At 44.9% G+C, this 17874-nt stretch overlaps 1 protein-coding gene, 1 long non-coding RNA gene and 1 other non-coding gene across 3 annotated transcripts; 2 read left to right on the forward strand and 1 right to left on the reverse strand.

Moving 5' to 3' along the window:
• Window positions 1–1706: 1706 nt before the first annotated feature.
• LOC116097423 lies at window positions 1707–9623 on the reverse strand. The gene is made up of 2 exons (XR_004121422.1): window positions 9508–9623; window positions 1707–1859 (listed from the first exon to the last, which is right to left on the reverse strand). It is a non-coding gene; the product is annotated as an uncharacterized LOC116097423 (long non-coding RNA).
• On the forward strand, window positions 3979–4136 carry LOC116097646. Its single transcript, XR_004121491.1, has one exon. It is a non-coding gene; the product is annotated as a U1 spliceosomal RNA (small nuclear RNA).
• A 123-nt stretch (window positions 9624–9746) lies between the features above and the next one.
• On the forward strand, window positions 9747–11736 carry Cct8l2 (chaperonin containing TCP1 subunit 8 like 2). The gene has a single exon (XM_031379907.1). The coding sequence runs from the start codon at window positions 9980–9982 to the stop codon at window positions 11663–11665; it is 1686 nt and encodes a 561-aa protein (XP_031235767.1). The 5' UTR covers window positions 9747–9979; the 3' UTR covers window positions 11666–11736.
• Window positions 11737–17874: the final 6138 nt, after the last annotated feature.

The following is a 17874-nucleotide window of genomic DNA, read 5'->3' on the forward strand; positions in this document are numbered from 1 at the left end:
AAATCCGCCTGCCTCTGCCTCCCAAGTGCTGGGATTAAAGGCGTGTGCCACCACTGCCCGGCTAAAACTATAGTTTTAATGTAAGATTTGATGGAAGGGTAAAAGATGTCCCAGCAGACAGCTCTGACCAGAAGGTGACTTGGAAACGCTGGCAGCAAGTGCCCTACAGTAATAAGTCCTCAAGGAACAAAGGATGACTGAGACGGGACCAGGTCTCATTCTCTCCTATCCCCTCTCCCTCTCCCACATACTTTCCTAGGTTTATCTTCTTTACAAATCCCAGAGACCACTGAACCTTCGTCTTCCCCTCTTGCTGTATGAGTATCTTCTCTTCTCATATGAAACCAGGCGTGTCCGACTAAAGACCCTCAATGATCCATTATACCTTCATCCTAGTGAGTAGGGTCTGCAAAGCGTGTCATTTCCAAGAAAAGAAAAAAGAAAAGGAAAGAAAAGAAAAGAAAAGCTCACCACCAAGAAACGTCCTTCATACCAGACCAAAGTACAACTGTCAGGCAGGCTAAGGGGATGGAGACCCTGGGCTCAGAGCATGCCTTGACTGCTTACATAGCTTTGCATACACCATACATAGTTAAAGAATATGTCTAGCAGACTCTCAGTACACAAGCTTCAGGGCTGTCTTTGTTACTGTTGAGTTTTTGAGATAGGGTATCACATATCCTAACTTTGTTAAAGCCCAGGTATCCACTGGCCTTGAATTCCAGCTCTTCCTACCTCTACCTCCTATGTGCTTAATCCACAGGCCTGCCACCCTGGACCACATCCTTTGACATGAAAAAAAATTTTGATATTCAATCTATTTCTCACAAGAACATCCCCTTCAAAATAAAATTGAGATATGGCAGTTCTACAATTATTTTGACCTATGTAGAGACAGATACAACAAAATAAAACAAAAAACAAGATAGAATATAAGGTAGTTCGTAGAATGCTTGCTTCAAGTACCCGGTTTGATTTCTCTCACCAAGTAACGTTTTGTTTTGTTTGAGACAGGGTTTCTCTATGTAGCCCTGGCTATCCTGGGACTTACTCTGTAGACCAGGCTGGCCTGGAACTCAGAAATCCACTTGCCGCTGCCTCCCAAGTGCGGGGATTAAAGGCATGCTCCACCACTATCTTCACCAAGTAAGTTTTAAAAAGTCTATTGGAGACTGCTTTAAGAAACTGACTTAGTGCTGGGCGGTGGTGGCGCACGCCTTTGACCCCAGCACTTGGGAGGCAGAGGCAGGTGGATTTCTGAGTTCCAGGCCAGCCTGGTCTACAGAGCAAGTTCCAGGACAGCCAGGGCTACACAGAGAAACCTTGTCTTGAAAAACCAAAAAGAAAAAAGAAAAAAAAGAAACTGACTTAGGAGTCAAAGACAAAGATTAGTCTTACCACTTTCTTCTGTACTGTGCCTCACAGAGGACTTTGTAACCAAACTCTGTGAGGGTCGGGGGTAGGAGGGTGTACGATATAAATAGGGGCTGGAGAGATGGCTAAGTGTTTAAGGGCACTTGCTGCTCTTCCAGAGGACCTGAGTTTGATTCTCAGGACCCATGCCAGGCAAATCACAACTTTCTATAAGTCCAGTTCTAGGGTGTACCTTTGATCTCCCTGGGCATCTGCACTCACAACCACCTCCCCAACCCCACCCCACCCCCACACCCGACCCCCACCCCCCCACACAAGAGCAGAGAACTTTGCACAGTAAAAAACACTGCAATTTATAACATACTATGGTCTCCAGTGTAAGGTGTTTCAGTCAGCTTGCAGTGGTGGAGCATTGCATGATGGCCTGTGTAGAGAGTCCCACGTATGTCCCATGTTCTGTGTTCAAAAGCCAGGCTGCAGAGAAACTACCAAACATGAAGCTGTCAGAAATGACTTCGGGTTAGAGGAGTGGCTCAGCAGTTAAGAGTACTTGCTGTTCTTCCAGACACCAGAGTTCAGTTCCCAATCCCCACATCAGACAACTCACAACTACTTGAAACTCCAGCTTCAGGGGATCCAACCCCTTTTTGGACCTCCTCTGGCACAGTTGTGTGTGTACATACACACATACACAAATACATAAATACAAATAAAATATTTTAAAAGCAAATGCCTTGGATTCACTGCCCTTTAATATTTTTTAATATTCCTTTTTTTTAAAGATTTATTTATTATTATATGTAAGTACACTTCAGACACAGCAGAAGAGGGTGTCAGATCTCATTACAGATGGTTGTGAGCCACCATGTGGTTGCTGGGATTTGAACTCAGGACCTTCGGCAGAGCAGTCAGTGCTCTCAACCACTGAGCCATCTCTCCAGCCCCATAATATTCCTTTTTAATTAAAAAAAAAGTGTGCTGGGCGGTGGTAGCATACTCCTTTAATCCCACTAGTCAGGAGATGGAGGCAGGCAGATCTCTGAGTTCAAGGCCAGCCAGGTCTACAGAGTGAGTTCCAGGACAACAAAAGCTACACAGAGAAACCCTGTTTTGAAAAAAAAAAAAAAAAAAAGTGTGGGAATTTTGCCTGCATAATTCAAAAGAGGGTGTCAGATTATCTGGGACTGGATTTACAGATGTCTGTGAGCAGCTATGCAGGTGCTAAGAATTGAATCCAAGTCCTCTGGAAGAGCAGCCAGGGCTTTTTACTGCTGAGCCATCTCTCCACCCCCAAATTTTGGTGTTTGTTTGCTTGAATGCTTGTTTTTGGAGATAGGTTCTCTCGATGTAGTCCTGACTGTCCTGGAACTTGCTGGGCCTCCAGCTCACAGAAATCCTCCTGCCTCTGCCTCCTGAGTGCTGGGATTAAAGTCATGTGCCAACACTCCTAGACATGATTTAAAAAATAAAATAAAATCACATAGAACTAATCTTGGTTCTTATATAATACTTGGTTTATTTTGTGTATATGCGTGTTTGGTCTGCATGCATGTTTGAGATCCACGTAGGTACCTGAGGTGGTCGTCAGAAGAGGGCATAGGATCCTGTGGGAAGGTTGTGAGCTGCCATGTGGGTGCTGGGAAATGAACCAAGGTCTTCTAGAAGAGCCGTCAGTGCTCTTACTGCTGAGCCAACTCTCTGCCCACCTGCACCGCCACCCCGCCCTTTGATTTTCAGTTGTTAAAGTTCAGAAACCATTTACTCTTGCCTTGTTCAGTTATATGATCCCATGCAGAGGACATAATCCACAATTTAAGAAGCTGAGATCTGAGGATAGCGGGATGGCTCAGTGGGTCAAGGGACTTATGACTAAAGCTGGCAGTCAATTCATTATTGCCTCAGCAACATTCAGGAGGCTGTGTGCCCAGTGCCACAAACTTTGAAAAGCCTGTTGCTAGTAAACTCTCCAAAATCATGAGGTCCCACACCTATGATTCCAGATCTCGTGAGGCTGAGGCAGAGGAGTTTTGATCTCTAGGCCAGTCTGGACTACACAAGGATTATGAGGCTAGCCTGGACTACACAGGAGACCAGTAAAGAGCAGGCAGATTTCTGAGTTCGAGGCCAACCTGGTCTACAGAGTGAGTGCCAGGACAGCCAGGGCTACACAGAAGAACCCTGTCTCGAAAAACCAAAAAATAAAAAAATAAGAAAAAAAATATATCTTTAGAGACAGAAAGGAAGTCAAAATAGTTTGCCTGTGGGCCAGCAAGAGGCTCAGTAGGTAAGGAAGGATGCTTGCCTTCGAGCCTGATCCCTCGAGTTCCCTCCGAGGCCCACATACTAGAAGGAAAGGACAAACTTCCAATTTCCCCAAGTTGTCTTCTGACTTTCACACACACCATGTATGTGCCTTCTCTCACATAAAACAAATAAATGTAAAATATATATATTGTTTAATATATTAAATTTAATATCATATAGTAATGTGTAATTATATATGTTTAATGTATATTTAATTTAAATATAGTATATAATATATAACATGTTGTATATTATATAACATATATTTATATATAAAGACATATTGTTTTTAAAGTTCTCATACTTACCTGACTGGGGAAATACCATGATTTCAAATTGGTATTCCAGAGTGATGCTCATCCACTTGACTGGAGATATGCTGAATCCTGTGATTTCCCCAAGTTTAGAAACTCAACTGCATTATTTGTAATAATGGAGAACTATGTTAAAGCTCTTCCCTGTTATAGAGAAACAGTAAAGAGTTGTCCACAACCTTCAGATAGTATCGCCTTGGAAGCGTACTCTGAGCCATGAGGACACTGATAGGAAAACGATTACAAAAATAGAAAAGTCGTATAGATGTGTTTACATATATCATTTTTTGGGGGTTTTTTTATTTGTTTTTTGGGTTTTTTTTTTGTTGTTGTTCTTTTTGTTTGTTTGTTTGGTTTGGTTTGGTTTGGTTTTGGTTTTTTGAGACAGGGTTTCTCTGTATAAGCCAGTCCTGGAACTCACTCTGTAGACCAGGTTGGCCTCGAACTCAGAAATCTGCCTCCCTCTATCTCCCAAGTGTTAGGATTAAAGGCTTGCGCTACCACTGCCCCGCAATATATTCCATTTAAAAAAAAAAGTTTTAAAAATGTAACTATCGGGGGCTGGAGAGATGGCTCAGTGGTTAAGAGCACTGACTACTATGCCAAGGGTTCTGAGTTCAAATCCCAGCAACCACATGGTGGCTCACAACCATCCGGAATGAGATCTGATGCCCACTTCTGGTGTGTCTGAAGACAGCTACAGTTTGCTTACATATAATAATAAATAAATCTTTTTTTAAAAAAATGTGCAGGGCAATGGTGGCACACGCCTTTAATTCCAGCACTTGGGAGGCAGAGGCAGGAGGATTTATGAGTTTGAGGCCAGCCTGGTCTACAGAGTGAGTTCCAGGACAGCCAGGGCTATACAGAGAAACCTGTCTCGAAAAAACAAACAAACAAAAAAAAAAAAAATCTCACAGACATTGGAACAGAAAAATCTGATCTAGGCAATTCTTCATTGGCGTCTCACTGTATTAAGTTGACAATAAAAAATAAACAGCATGGGCCAGACAACCCCTTCAGTCTCAATACTCGGAAAGTTGGCATAGGTGGACCTTTGACTTTTGTGAGACTCAGCCTGGTCTACATTGTAAGTTCCAAGACAGCCAAGACAATTTAAAGAGACCCTGTCTCAAAACAAACCCAACCAAACCAAGGAAACAACAACAAAGAGCCAGAAGCAGCATAAGGCCAACTGAACCGTAAGAGAGACCCTGCCTCAAAGGGAAAGTTGTAAGTGATGGCTGCCTCTGGGCTGGGGTTCCCAGTGACCTTTACCAACTCTGCACTGTGCACGTTTGTCGTCTTTGTGTTGGGCCATTTCTTCTGAAAGACCCCCAGAACTGGAGAGATCCTTACTCAAGTCTCGGGATGATGCAACCACCCAATGACTCATGAGAGACCGTACTTGCTGCAATCACATGAGGTTTATTTGGGATAGGCCGGTATGGGGGTCGATCTCGTGACCGTGCTGGCCAGAGGAGTTCGACCCCGAACACAAGAAGTGAGGGGTATTTAAAGGCAAAAACCACAAGCTGGGGGCGGGGAGAGGGTTACTAAGGAAACATAACATAAAAACAGTAGAAAATTTCAGAGGGACCCAACCCAAGGTATTCAGTTAGGGAGGGGAACATATTCATTTTAGGAATGTAATCTTCATCTACTGGTCGACAAGGTGGAGAGTCTCATAAACCAGTAGACCTTCATTCCTAGTTCCGCCCTCATTGTGGATCATTCAGAAGGGGCAGGTATCGGGAACCAGAGCCCTGTGGCTCTGAGTTAGCCAAGTTCCTGGAACTACCTACTTCTCATTTTTGGCTTGATACGGAGGTTTTCCAGGCCCCCTTTTAGGTAAAGGTTACACATTATACATACATTTCTATTAAATGCCCTCATTTTAAATTCTAAGATTCTCCAACCTTTCACTTCTGTTGTTTTTTTAAGATGGGAATTGAAATATAGCTCAGTACTCCAGAGGCCACATTCCTGCCAATCCATAGGCAGCCATAGAGATTGATTAGATAGATAGATAGATAGATAGATAGATAGATAGATAGATAGATAGATAGATAGATGATAGATGGTAGATAGATAGTAGATGATAAGTAAATAAATGATAGGTAGATAGATAGATGATAGATAGATAGATAGATAGACAGACAAACAGATAAGATAGCTCAGGCTGGCCCTGAATTTGCAATCTTCTTGCATTATCTTTCTGAGTTACTGGGATTACAAGTGTGAACCACCAAGCCTGGTTTTACTTTATTTATTATGTTAAAAATTCTCTGTATTGTGTGTGTGTGTGTGTGTGTGTGTGTGTGTGTGTGTGTGTGTGTAGTGATATGTGCATGGCTCCTCAAGTACCAAAGGTAGTGGATCCCTTGGAACTGCACTTAGAGGAAGTCATTGGCTGCCAGATGCCACATGTGGTTCTGAGAACCAAAGTCCGGTCTTCTAGCAGGACAGTCTAAGACTTTGCTCATTGAGCTTACATCCAGTCTGGTATTTTCCTCTTTTCTTGCAACAGCTCTTTGGTGAAAATTAAAGCTGTGGTTATCATCCCATCACAGTCTGTGCTGCTGTGGATTCCAAGTTCTGTTTCTCTCAAGGACAACTTCCAGGAAACATAGAAAATGTATGACGTTGTTTTGGTATTCCTCCGACCTCAACCAACTCATTCGTCGTCCCACCAGGGGCTCTCTTACCTATCAAAAGCTATGAATCTGTGTGTTTCCAGTTCTTGCCTGTGTGCTTCACTTGGTACTGATCACAGTGGGTACTCAAGAAGTGTCTGTTAGATTACATCAGACATCATTACTCCACCAAATCCATCAGCAGTAAAGGCCAGAAAGGGCCAGAGGGAAGCTTCACATCTTTTAAGCAACTTTTTTGTTGTTCTATTGCCATTTTGAGATAGGGTCTCTGGCTAGCCTAGAACTCACGCTGTAGACCAGGATAGTTTTGAGCTCATAAACATCATCCAGCCTCTGTTTCCCAAGGGATGGGTCTACAGAAGTGCAGCATCATGACCGACAGAGTCTTTCCCAAGGGTTGGGTCTACAGAAGTGCAGCATCATGACTGACAGAGTCTCACAATGTACCCTTGGCTGGCCTGGAACTCACTGTGTAGACCAGGCTGAGTGTTTAAAGATCTGCTTGTCTTTGCCTCTCAAATGCTGGAATTAAAGGTGTAGAGCACCAGTACTCAGGAGAGTGGGCCTATACCTTGCTTGAGCAGCACAATAGGGCTGGCTCTGGTGGTGTGGGTAAGCCATGCCCTAGGGGCTGGGACCAGGAGAGCTGGCCCTGCCTCTTGCTGGCTGCAGCACTGGGTGAGCTAATCTGGGCAGTGTTGAAGAGATTACCCTGGTGGCATGGGTGTGGGAGATCTAGCAGGCTGACCAAGTCAGCTACCACGTAAGCCCAGATCCAGGGCTTAGAGTTAGCTCACTCCAACATCTATATCACCTATAAATTGCTGGAGCTTGTGGAGGGGCCAGTCCTGTAGATCCAAAGTTGTAGGATCTCTGTGACACAGGACAGCAACAGGATATGCTAGAGGAGTCCCAATGACAATCCAGTACTGACAATGTAGCAGAAGCCAGAGGCCTTGAACCAGACCAATGACTTACTACAATGAGCATTTGCCAAGTAAAGATGCATGGACAAATGGGTATACTGTGTGACAGACCACAACACACTACAACTTCCATGAGATTTTGTTTGTTCTTCTTTTGGAGAGCAGGTGGCAAGGGCTGAGGATGGATCTGAAGGGACAGGGAGATTAGTGGGATAGGGAATGTCTGATGTGAAATTCACATTTTGTGGATTTCTTTTGTTGTTTTTTTTTTTAATTTACTTATTATTATATAGACACACCAGAAGAGGGAGTCAGATCTCATTATGGATGGTTGTGAGCAACCATGTGGTTGCTGGGATTTGAACTCAGGACCTTTGGGGGAGCAGTCAATGCTCTTACCCACTGAGCCATCTCACCAGCCCCTCTTTTGTGGTTTTTTTTTTTTTTTTTTTTTTTTTTTTTTTTTTTTTTTTTTTTTTTTTTGTGGTTTTTTCGAGACAGGGTTTCTCTGTGTAGCCCTGGCTGTCCTGGAACTCACTCTGTAGACCAGGCTGGCCTCGAACTCAGAAATCGCCTGTCTCTGCCTCCCAAGTGCTGGGATTAAAGGCGTGTGCCACCACTGCCCGGCTATTTTGTGTTTTTTATGTGGTGGCAGCGGTGGGACTCACACCTTTAATCCCAGCACTCAGTAAGCACTGAAGGTGGATCTATATGAGTTCGAGGCCAGCCTGGTCTACAGAGTAAGTTCCAGGACAGCTAGCCAGGGTTATACAGAGAAACTCTGTCTCAAAAACATAAATAAAACTTTTTAAAATGAAAAATAAAAAAATTAAAGAAATAAGAAGTTTTTTAGGTCAGGTGTTGGTGGCACACGCCTTTAATCTCAGCACTTGGGAGGCAGAGGCAGGTGGATTTTTGAGTTTAAGGCCAGCCTGGTCTACAGAGTGAGTTCCAGGACAGCCAGGGCTACACAGAGAAACCCTGTCTCAAAAAAAACAAAAACAAAATTTTTTAAAAGGTGTGGGCTACCATCCCCAGCTTCTTTAAAAGTGCTTTTTTTTTTTTTTAGTTATGAATATTGAGGTGTGGGTAAATGCAAATGAGTACAGGTGCTTACAGAGACCAGAGGTGTTGGGTCCTCTAGAGCTAGAGATATCAGTAGTTGTAAGCTGCCCAGTGTGAATGCTAGGGTTGGACTCAGGATCTTCTGGAAGAGCAGTGCCTGCTGTGATTTGTGGGGGTTTTATTAGAGTCTTGCTGTGTAGCCCAGGCTGGACTCAAACTTCAGGCAATCCTCATGCATTCTCCCCCAGTGCAGAGAATAGAGGTGTGTATTCATTCCGCCGTGATATTTGGTTTGTTGTTTTGTTTTGTTGGTGGAGATGGTCTCACTGCCAGCTCTTGCTAGCCCAGAACTCCATGCGTAACTATCAGGCTGTCCTATAGACTTGTGGCAATTCTCTTGTCCCTGCCTCTGGGGACTGAATTTAGGTCTGTCAGGCTTGGTCTGTGTATGGGAAGTATTTTGTTGTTAGTCTTTTTGTTTTCTTTGCCTTCAGACTGTAGCCCAGGCTGGCATGGAATTTGTGATGGTCCCACAGTCTCCAAGTACTGGGATCACAGGGATAAACCACACAGCCAATTGTGTCATGTTTTATTGTTAGTTCTGGACTTTCTTTGTGTTTGGTTTTGGTTTTGGTTTGGTTTTTGGTTTTTCGAGACAGGATTTCTCTGTGTGACAGCCCTGGCTATAGATCAGGCTGTCCTCAAACTCACAGAAATCTGCCTGCCTTGCTTCCCTAGTCCTGGGACTAAAGGCAAGTGCCACCACCACCCAGTACACCACCCAAAACACCAAATTCCATGGCATTTTTAGTACTACAGCTCTATAGTACAATGAGTTAGGGCATGGTGATACCTCTAGCAGGTTACCTCTGTTTTTGTTTTTGGTGCTATGTAGGACACCCCAGTCTCAGTCCCCTCAAACACAGCAAAGACAGTCTTCATTAGGAACTAGAAGTGTTTCTGAATTTTCAACAGTAAAGGTATTCTGGTTTGTTGAGTTTTGTCCCTGCTATCAGGGTCTCTCATGCTTACGGTCCCTCTGTGACTTCATTCCCTATCTCTGGTTCCATTTGCTACTTTGTGACTTCATCAGAGGGACAGTTTAGCTCATGTGGTTAGGAGGTCCCAGGGGCCTTGTTTGTTTAGACTCAGTTTTGGAGATGGGTCTGGAACTCAGCTCTCTGCACCTCATCCTTGGGTGCAAAGTGGAGGTCCACTTCTGGTCGGCTTCTGCATGTAGCAGATGATGTGTATTTGGCTTCTGGAGCAGCGTCAAAGATAGAAGTCAAAGGTGTGCCTACTGCCATTTCTAGAGTGCTTCTAACGGTTAGTTTAACCCATGGCGGTCTCCCCAACCTCCCGGGCCACGCAAACCAAAGTCCAGTCAGACCTAGAACTGCCCCAGCTGCTGAAGTCAGGCTTAGAGAAAAACTCCGAATCTCAAGCAGAGCCATCGTACATACTGAGGGCTACAGCTGCAGCTCAGACCCTAGCCAGTATCATCCGGTCTTGTTATGGCCCCTTTGGCCGGCAGAAGTTTCTGGTGACTGCCAAGGGAGAAACGGTTTGTACAGGCCACGCCGCTGCCATCCTCAGGGCTCTGGAGCTGGAGCACCCAGCTGCCCAGTTTGTTCAAGAATTAGCCCAAACCCAGGCAGAGAACACTGGGGATGGCACGGCCTTTGTTGTTCTCTTGACAGAGGCCTTGCTGGAGCAGGCCCATTACCTTCTGTGCGCTGGCCTAACTCCGAGCCAGCTCCGGGAAGCCTTTGCCACAGCCGCAGCGGAAGTCCTGACAGCTCTGCCGTCCCTGGCGGTCCGCTCTCTAGGGCCTTTGGAAGATCCTACCTGGGCCCTCTATTCTGTGATGAGTACTCACACCCTGTCCAACGCAGCATATTTAACCAAGCTTGTAGGTCAAGCGTGCTGGGTTTGCAGGGAGCCAAACGGCAGCTTCAAGCCTGAGAGTATTGTCGTGTGCATACTTCAGGGTGGGATGCTGACTGATTCCCGAATTTTTCCTGGAGTAGCAATAGCAGGGAAGCCCTGTGGACGAAAGACTGAGGTACTAAATGATGCCAGGGTGGCCTTGTTCAATTGCCCCTTTGGTCCTATAAGTCCATTGTCACTGGCCACAGCACGTCTCTCCGACGCGGAAGAACTACTAAGATTTTGGAAACAAACTGAACAACTGGAAAAGGAAGTAGACCAATTGGCCATTATGAACATTAACGTGGCAGTGGTCTTGGGGGAAGTTAATGAGAAGTCAGTGGACCAGGCTGACTACCATGGCATCATGGTGATTCAAGCCACGTCCCGAAAGGAGATTGTCTACCTGAGTGAGAAGCTGGGAACCCCTCTGCTCAGTCGGCTCCTTCCCCCCGTGGTGCCTGGGAAGTGCCACAAGGTTTACAGGAAGGAGTTTGGAGATGGTGCAGTGATACTGTTTGAGTGGGAACAGGAGATTACACCTTTTCTCTCAGTGGTCCTCAGGGGACCCACCATCCAGGGACTTCGGGGTGCAGAGCAGGCTGTCTACTATGGCATTGATGCATTTTCTCAGCTGTGTCAAGATCCCAGACTGCTGCCAGGAGCCGGTGCCACAGAGATGGCTCTGGCAAAAATGCTGGTAGAGAAAGGAAGCCGACTGGCTGGCCCCAATAGTCTGGCCTTCCAAGCATTTGCTCAAGCCCTGAGTTCTCTGCCTAAAATCCTGGCAGAGAATGCAGGCTTAGCTGCCCAAAGTGTGATGGCAGAAATGAGTGGATTTCACCAAGCTGGGAACTTCTTCATTGGAGTGGGAACAGATGGTTTAATAAATGTGATTCATGAAGGTATATGGGACATTCTGAGGGCCAAAGCCCAAGGGTTACAAGCAGTCGCTGATCTGGTGCAGCAGCTGGTGACTGTGGACCAGATTATAGTGGCCAGAAAGACTCCTGGATACAGACAGATCACAAATCCCACCTCGAATGCAAATGTATCTTCACCCCTGAGAGCAAAAGTCTTTGGAAAGTACGTCTAGCGACACACTAAATAAAGAATGGTCAGGATTGCAAAGTGACCTCCAAAATACAGATGTTTTCCTTCCATGTACCTCATGTCTGGAGTTTCTAAAGTCAGTATTTCTTCCTTCCTTCTTTCCTTCTTTCCTTCCTTCTCCTCTCTCTCTCTCTCCCTCTCTGTTTTTTTTGTTTTGGAGTTTTGGTTTGTCGTTGTTTTGTTGGATAGCAGAGTTTCTCTGTGTAATAGCCCTGGCTATTCTGAAACTGGCTTTGTTGACTAGGTTGGCCTAGAACTCTTAAAGATCTGCCAGCCTCTGCCTCCCAAAATGCTGGGATTGAAGGTGTGCACCACCACAACCTCTAGGGCCTGTTTCTGTTTTGTTTTGTTTTTTGTTTTTTTGTTTTTTTTTTTCAAGACAAGGGCCTGTTTCTAAAAGATGTGTGTGTGTGTGTGTGTGTGTGTGTGTGTGTGTGTGGTGGGTATGGGTGTGTGCATGTGTGCAGGAGGTATGGGTGTGTGCATGTGTGTGCAGGAGGGACCCACTGAGGTCAAAAGAGCATGTCATATCCCCTGGAGCTGGAGTTACAGGCAGTTGTGAAGGGTATGTGAGTACTGGGAATGGAACCCAGGTCCTCTGGAAGAACATCCGGTGCTCTACATCACAGAGCTGTCTCTCCCCCAGCACATGAAGTCAGGCTGCAGAACTACAAAGATGAAGATCTGTGCTTCCAGCGACTGGGAGGTGAGTACAGGAGGAGGAGCAGGTCATGGGAGACTCAGCTGTGTAGAGCCAGGTCAGTTCTGGCTTTGTAAATAAGACCGGTTTCAGACACAAAACAAAAGCACCTAAGGAAGAGCAAAAGTTCAAGGTCACCTTCAGGTACTCATTAAGGACATAGAAGGACATAGAAGTGAGGACATAGAAGACCTTGCCTCAAAGAAGAGAGAAGAGGGGAGAGGGAGAGATTCTTTTAAGGAAGTTATCTCCATTCCAAGTGTTGACTTTTCTGTTTCCTGTTTCCATCACACCTTACATCACTTACTGGTACCGTTACAGGAACAGTATATGCAAAGGTGCAGTCCTAACAGAATTTTAAATTGAGTATATGGACTTGGGGAGAGGGAAAAAAGAAAGAATAGTCACCCTTTTCCAACTCTGAATTCCCTTCTATGCTGTCAGTGTGTGTGGGTTTATGTCTAGACAACACTAGAACACTCTAAAAGCACAGTTCCAACTTAAAACAGTGGCCAGTCATTCTCTAATTATTTTTTTCTAAAAAAAGACAGCATTTTGAGACAAAAATTAAAATTAAAAAAAAAAAATACAGGGAAAGGAGCCATAACCAAACTAATTTAAGTTGTATTTTTATTGATTTGGGGTTTTTTCTTATTTTTATTTATGTTTCCTTATTTTTCTACTTATGTATGTATGTATGTATGTATGTATTTTTAGAGGTAGGGTTTCTCCATGTAGCTCTGACTGTTTGGAACTATCTCTGTAGACCAGGCTGGCGATCCACCTGCCTCTGCCTCCTAAATGCTGGGCTTACAGGTGTGCCCCTACCACCCAGCTATTATGGTTCCCTTTACCCAGGGTTCATCTTTTTTCATCAGATATTATTTGGAACAATGATATGGTTCAGCAGGGCAAGATGCTTTCTGCCTAGTGACCTGAGTTCCCCCTGGAACCCACAAGATGGAAGGAGAGAACTGGCTCCCACAAGCTGTCCTTTGAGCACCATGTACTTGCTATGGCACATATATGAGAACACACACACACACACACACACACACACACACAGAGAGAGAGAGAGAGAGAGAGAGAGAGAGAGAGAGAGAGAGAGAGAGAGATAAAGCCATGGTTGTTTTGTAACAATATGTAGATGACTCCTCATTTTACTTATAAATCTGATTCCAAAGAGTGGAATTACAAGCATGAAGCAGCAGACAAAGCTGTAAGTCTTCAAGCTTGGCATAGTCATGAGAACACACATTTCTCCCAAGGGACATTGATATCACACAAGAGCAAAGGTGGTGGCCAGTCACATAGCTATATACTACAGGGCTCAAGGAATAGGACCTGCAGAGTGCAGCAAGGAACACATACCTGCTGGGTGGCGGTGGCGTACGCCTTTAATCCCAGCACTTGGGAGGCAGAGGCAGGCGGATTTCTGAGTTCGAGGCCAGCCTGGTTTACAGAGTGAGTTCCAGGACAGCTAGGGCTACACAGAGAAACCCTGTCTAGAACCCTCCCCCCCCCAAAAAAAGACATACTGTAACTCAGAGCTCCCTGTTCTTCCACTCCACACACTCCCCATTTAAGGCCTTTGTGCATGCTGGGTAAATGCTGTAGCCTTCTCCACCTTGACTGTGCCCCTGTGCTCTCAGGTTCTTTACCCTGGGCTCATGGCCATCTCCATCTGGCAGCCTGCCCCTGAGCTCTCTATACTTCATGCTCGATCTGAGAAGTAGCAGTGTGAGCATCAGTTATCAGTGAGGACTGAGCTGTCCCTAGTGTCAACCTGTGGGGCTAATGGACAACTTAGAGCTTGAAAAACAGTGACCTGGGTGGCAGTTCCACACAGGATTCCTAGCACTTCTCCTGGCAATGAGAAGTGGACCAGAACTTCACCTCAGTTTGGCAGCCCCATCTACTTCTGGAGCTTTACGATGGAGGCCTCTTCCCAAGGCCTCAGTTCTCAGGCCTTGGCTGCCAGCTGACTCCAGTGTCTGATTCTGACACTTTAATTCCATCCCAGAAGTGGCAACGCCTGGGGTTCATCCCTATTCTGGTGGACCTGCCAGAGCCTTCCAGAGGCACCTTCATGCCTGCCTTTCTGTAAGTTGCTTTGATGAACTGAAAGGAGATGACAAGATGCAGAAAAACAGAGCAAGAACGGAAACTTCTAGTTAAGAGAAGAGGGAGACAAGAGGCTGACCTGGTGTGGACAGCAACCCATTTAAGTAGTGGAATGTGTTGTCTCCAAACCTTCGTCCACAAAATCTTTGCAGTCCAGAAGAAAAACATGCATTTCAAGTGGGTGTGGTGTGGGGGAGGGGAAACAACACCCTTTGATGTGGACGAGGAGGTAGCAGCTACTCTGTCCAGTCCCCAGGATCTACAAGGATCCTTCCCTAGAGTCCCTCCTTTGCAGGTCTCCTTTTCAGCATCTTTTGCCTGGCCTCACATGCTAAGCACTCTTGCTATATAGGCCAAGAGCTTGTAAAAGTCAGAATTCAAAAGAACAGAGGCTGTAGATAGCACATAGCTCTGTTGTTAAGAATACTTGCCTAACCGGCAGTGGTGGTGTACACCTTTAGTCCCAGCACTTGGGAGGCAGAGGCAGGCGGATTTCTGAGTTCGAGGCCAGCCTGGTCTACAGAGTGAGTTCCAAGACAGCCAGGGCTACCCAGAGAAACCCTTTCTTGAAAAACCAAATAATAATAATAATAATAATAATAATAATAATAATAATAATAATAATAATACTTACCTAATATTGGACTTTCTGAATTCCAAACCAGCAGCTTGATATACATAGCAAGTTCCAGGCCTCAAAAAATTAGATAGATAGATAGATAGATAGATAGATAGATAAGCAAATCGTGGGAGTAAACAACTACTTTTTAAAAAAAATTTAAATTATACATTTTATACTGTAGTTATTATCTTCAGAAGAGGGTGTCAGATCTCATTACAGATGTTTGGGAGCCACCATGTGGTTGCTGGGAACTGAACTCAGGACCTCTGGAAGAGCAGTCAATGCTCTTAACCACTAAGCCATCTCTCTAGCACCAACAACCACTTTCGATTGGATTTAAGTCCACCTCTACAAGATAAGACTCATACCTGGCACATTACCTAGCTAAAGAGGTCTCAGGTCCTACAGGAGAACCTACTACTGTTCCATTGCTCTATGGGACCTAGTGAATCATCCCACAGATAGACCAGTGACTCTCTCAGGCCTCTTCTGAGAAGCTGCTTGCTGCGGCAGGTGGTGGGTCATAGCGTCTCACAACTGCTCGGGTGCAGAGAAGACGACACTGCAGAGTGTCCAGCCCTAAAAGGAACATCTGTCCAACACTACTACTACTGCCAAGGCTCAGAGACCACTGCAGAAGAGGAGTGGGCGCCATGAGGACATGTGTCTTCTGGACATAACAAGATGACTGCAAATAACGAACTCACCATAGGAACTGTAACAGCTTGCACAAGATCTCTGAAAGCCCAAGGCAGACCAAATCCTAGCATGGATAGATAAGCTAACCATGAAATCCTAGCCCTTGTCAGCACTTGGGATAGGCGGTGACAGTCTTCTAAGAGCATAGCCACTGGTATGTAGACCACTCTCAAATGGAAAACCACACAGCCAAGATTATGGGCAGCGTAAAGTGGTCTTGAAGAATTTTTTAAAAAAATAAAGATTAGTGGTTAGGGATAGTGGCACCTGCCTTTAATCCCAGCATTAGGGAAGGAAAGGCAGGCAGATCACTGTGGGTTTGAGGCCAGCCTATGAGTTTCAGGATGGTCAGGGCTATGTAGAGAAACCCTGAAAAGAAGAGAAAAGAAAAAAAAAAGAACAGAGCTTTATAGGGAGGACAAAGCAGGATAGGTTCTTGGAAGATAATGGTCAAAATATGTTGTATGAAACTCAAAAAACTAAAAAAAAAATTTTTTTAAAGACATCTTAGGGCCAGGCAGTGGTGACACATGCCTTTAACCCCAGCACTTGGGAGGCAGAGGCAGGCGGATTTCTGAGTTCGAGGCCAGCCTGATCTACAGAGTGAGTTCCAGGACAGCCAGGGCTACACAGAGAAACCCTGTCTCCAAAAAAAAAAGAAAAAGAAAAGAAAAGAAGAAAAGTCTTAGGGCTAAAAAGATAGCTTAGTTATTGATTCCCATGCCCTATGCTTTAAAAAGAAAAAAAAAGGAAAATTTTAAGGAAACAGCATTTTTCAGACTCAAAAGGTATAGTGATTTGAATAGGAATGGCTCCCAGAGCTTCAAGTGTGTGAATACTTGGCCCATCATTAGTAGGATGTGCATTTGTTGAAGTAGGTGTGGCCTTGTTGAAGGAAGTGTGCCACTGTGGGGGTAGACCTTGAGGTTTGCTATGCTCAAACTCAGCCCACTGTGGAATAGTCCCCTTCTCCTGCCTTCTGATCAAAATGTAGAACTCTCAGCTCCTCCAGCACCAAGTTAGCCTGCACACTGCCATGCTTCCCACCATGATGATGACGGACTGAACTGTAGGCCAGCTGCAATGAAATGTTTTCTTTTATAAGAGTTACTATGGTCATGATGCCTCTTCACAGCAATGGAAACACACAAAAAAACAGGGCATAGGCATATATGAACTTAGAGACTGTAATAGTATGTACAAGATACACATACATACCCAGAAACACACACACACACACACACACACACACACACACACACACACACACACACACCTCTGCAGTCTTGGCTTCCAGTGTCTATTGACTGCAGAATACTAATGGGTAAGGGCCCTTGCTGTGGCTGCCTCCCTGTGCTTATCCTCTTGGTAGGCACCCCAAGTTATGCTAGCAATTCTCCTCAGAAGAGGATAAGTTATGACAGACAAACTCAAATATCATGAAGCCACAAAGCATCACTCCATATTTTGTGCCCATGTTCATGTTGATGGTACTCCAATATTATTGTCATTGTTTACAAAAGACAACCAGACTGCAGCAGTATTTTCATTTAAAAAAAGCTTGCAAAACGAGGTTTGATGCATTTTCCATTAGATTTTCATCTCATCTGTTCTTGCCTTGATTGTTGGAATTTAATAGAAACATTTCAAAATACACACAAATGTCATTAAAATTAGTCTTTAAGAAAACTTAGGAAGTCCGTTACAATGCAACCACAGCAGAAGGTGGGCTTTCCTCTGTGTGGGTTTTTGTTTTGATCCAGTGTTGCAGCCACTATTGAGGAGAGGGAAAATGTCATTGGTAACAGTAAACAGAAATGGTAGCAAAGTGAGTGTGTACTGCTTACTAGGTGTGGAGTCAAGGCTGAAACCAGCCCTAACAATATTTGGAAAGGTGAGACAAGATGGTTAGTTCAAGATCAAGCCGGGCGGTGGTGGCGCACGCCTTTAGTCCTAGCACTTGGGAGGCAGAGGCAGGAGGATCTCTAAGTTCGAGGCCAGCCTGGTCTACAGAGTGAGTTCCAGGACAGCCAGGGCTACACAGAGA

This window comes from Mastomys coucha, unplaced genomic scaffold, assembly GCF_008632895.1.
Source record: "Mastomys coucha isolate ucsf_1 unplaced genomic scaffold, UCSF_Mcou_1 pScaffold19, whole genome shotgun sequence".
Lineage (NCBI taxonomy): Eukaryota > Metazoa > Chordata > Mammalia > Rodentia > Muridae > Mastomys > Mastomys coucha.

Excerpts from the sequence above, each read along its gene's own strand:
- Cct8l2 (XM_031379907.1), top strand. The coding sequence starts at position 9,980 with ATGGCGGTCTCCCCAACCTCCCGGGCCACGCAAACCAAAGTCCAGTCA.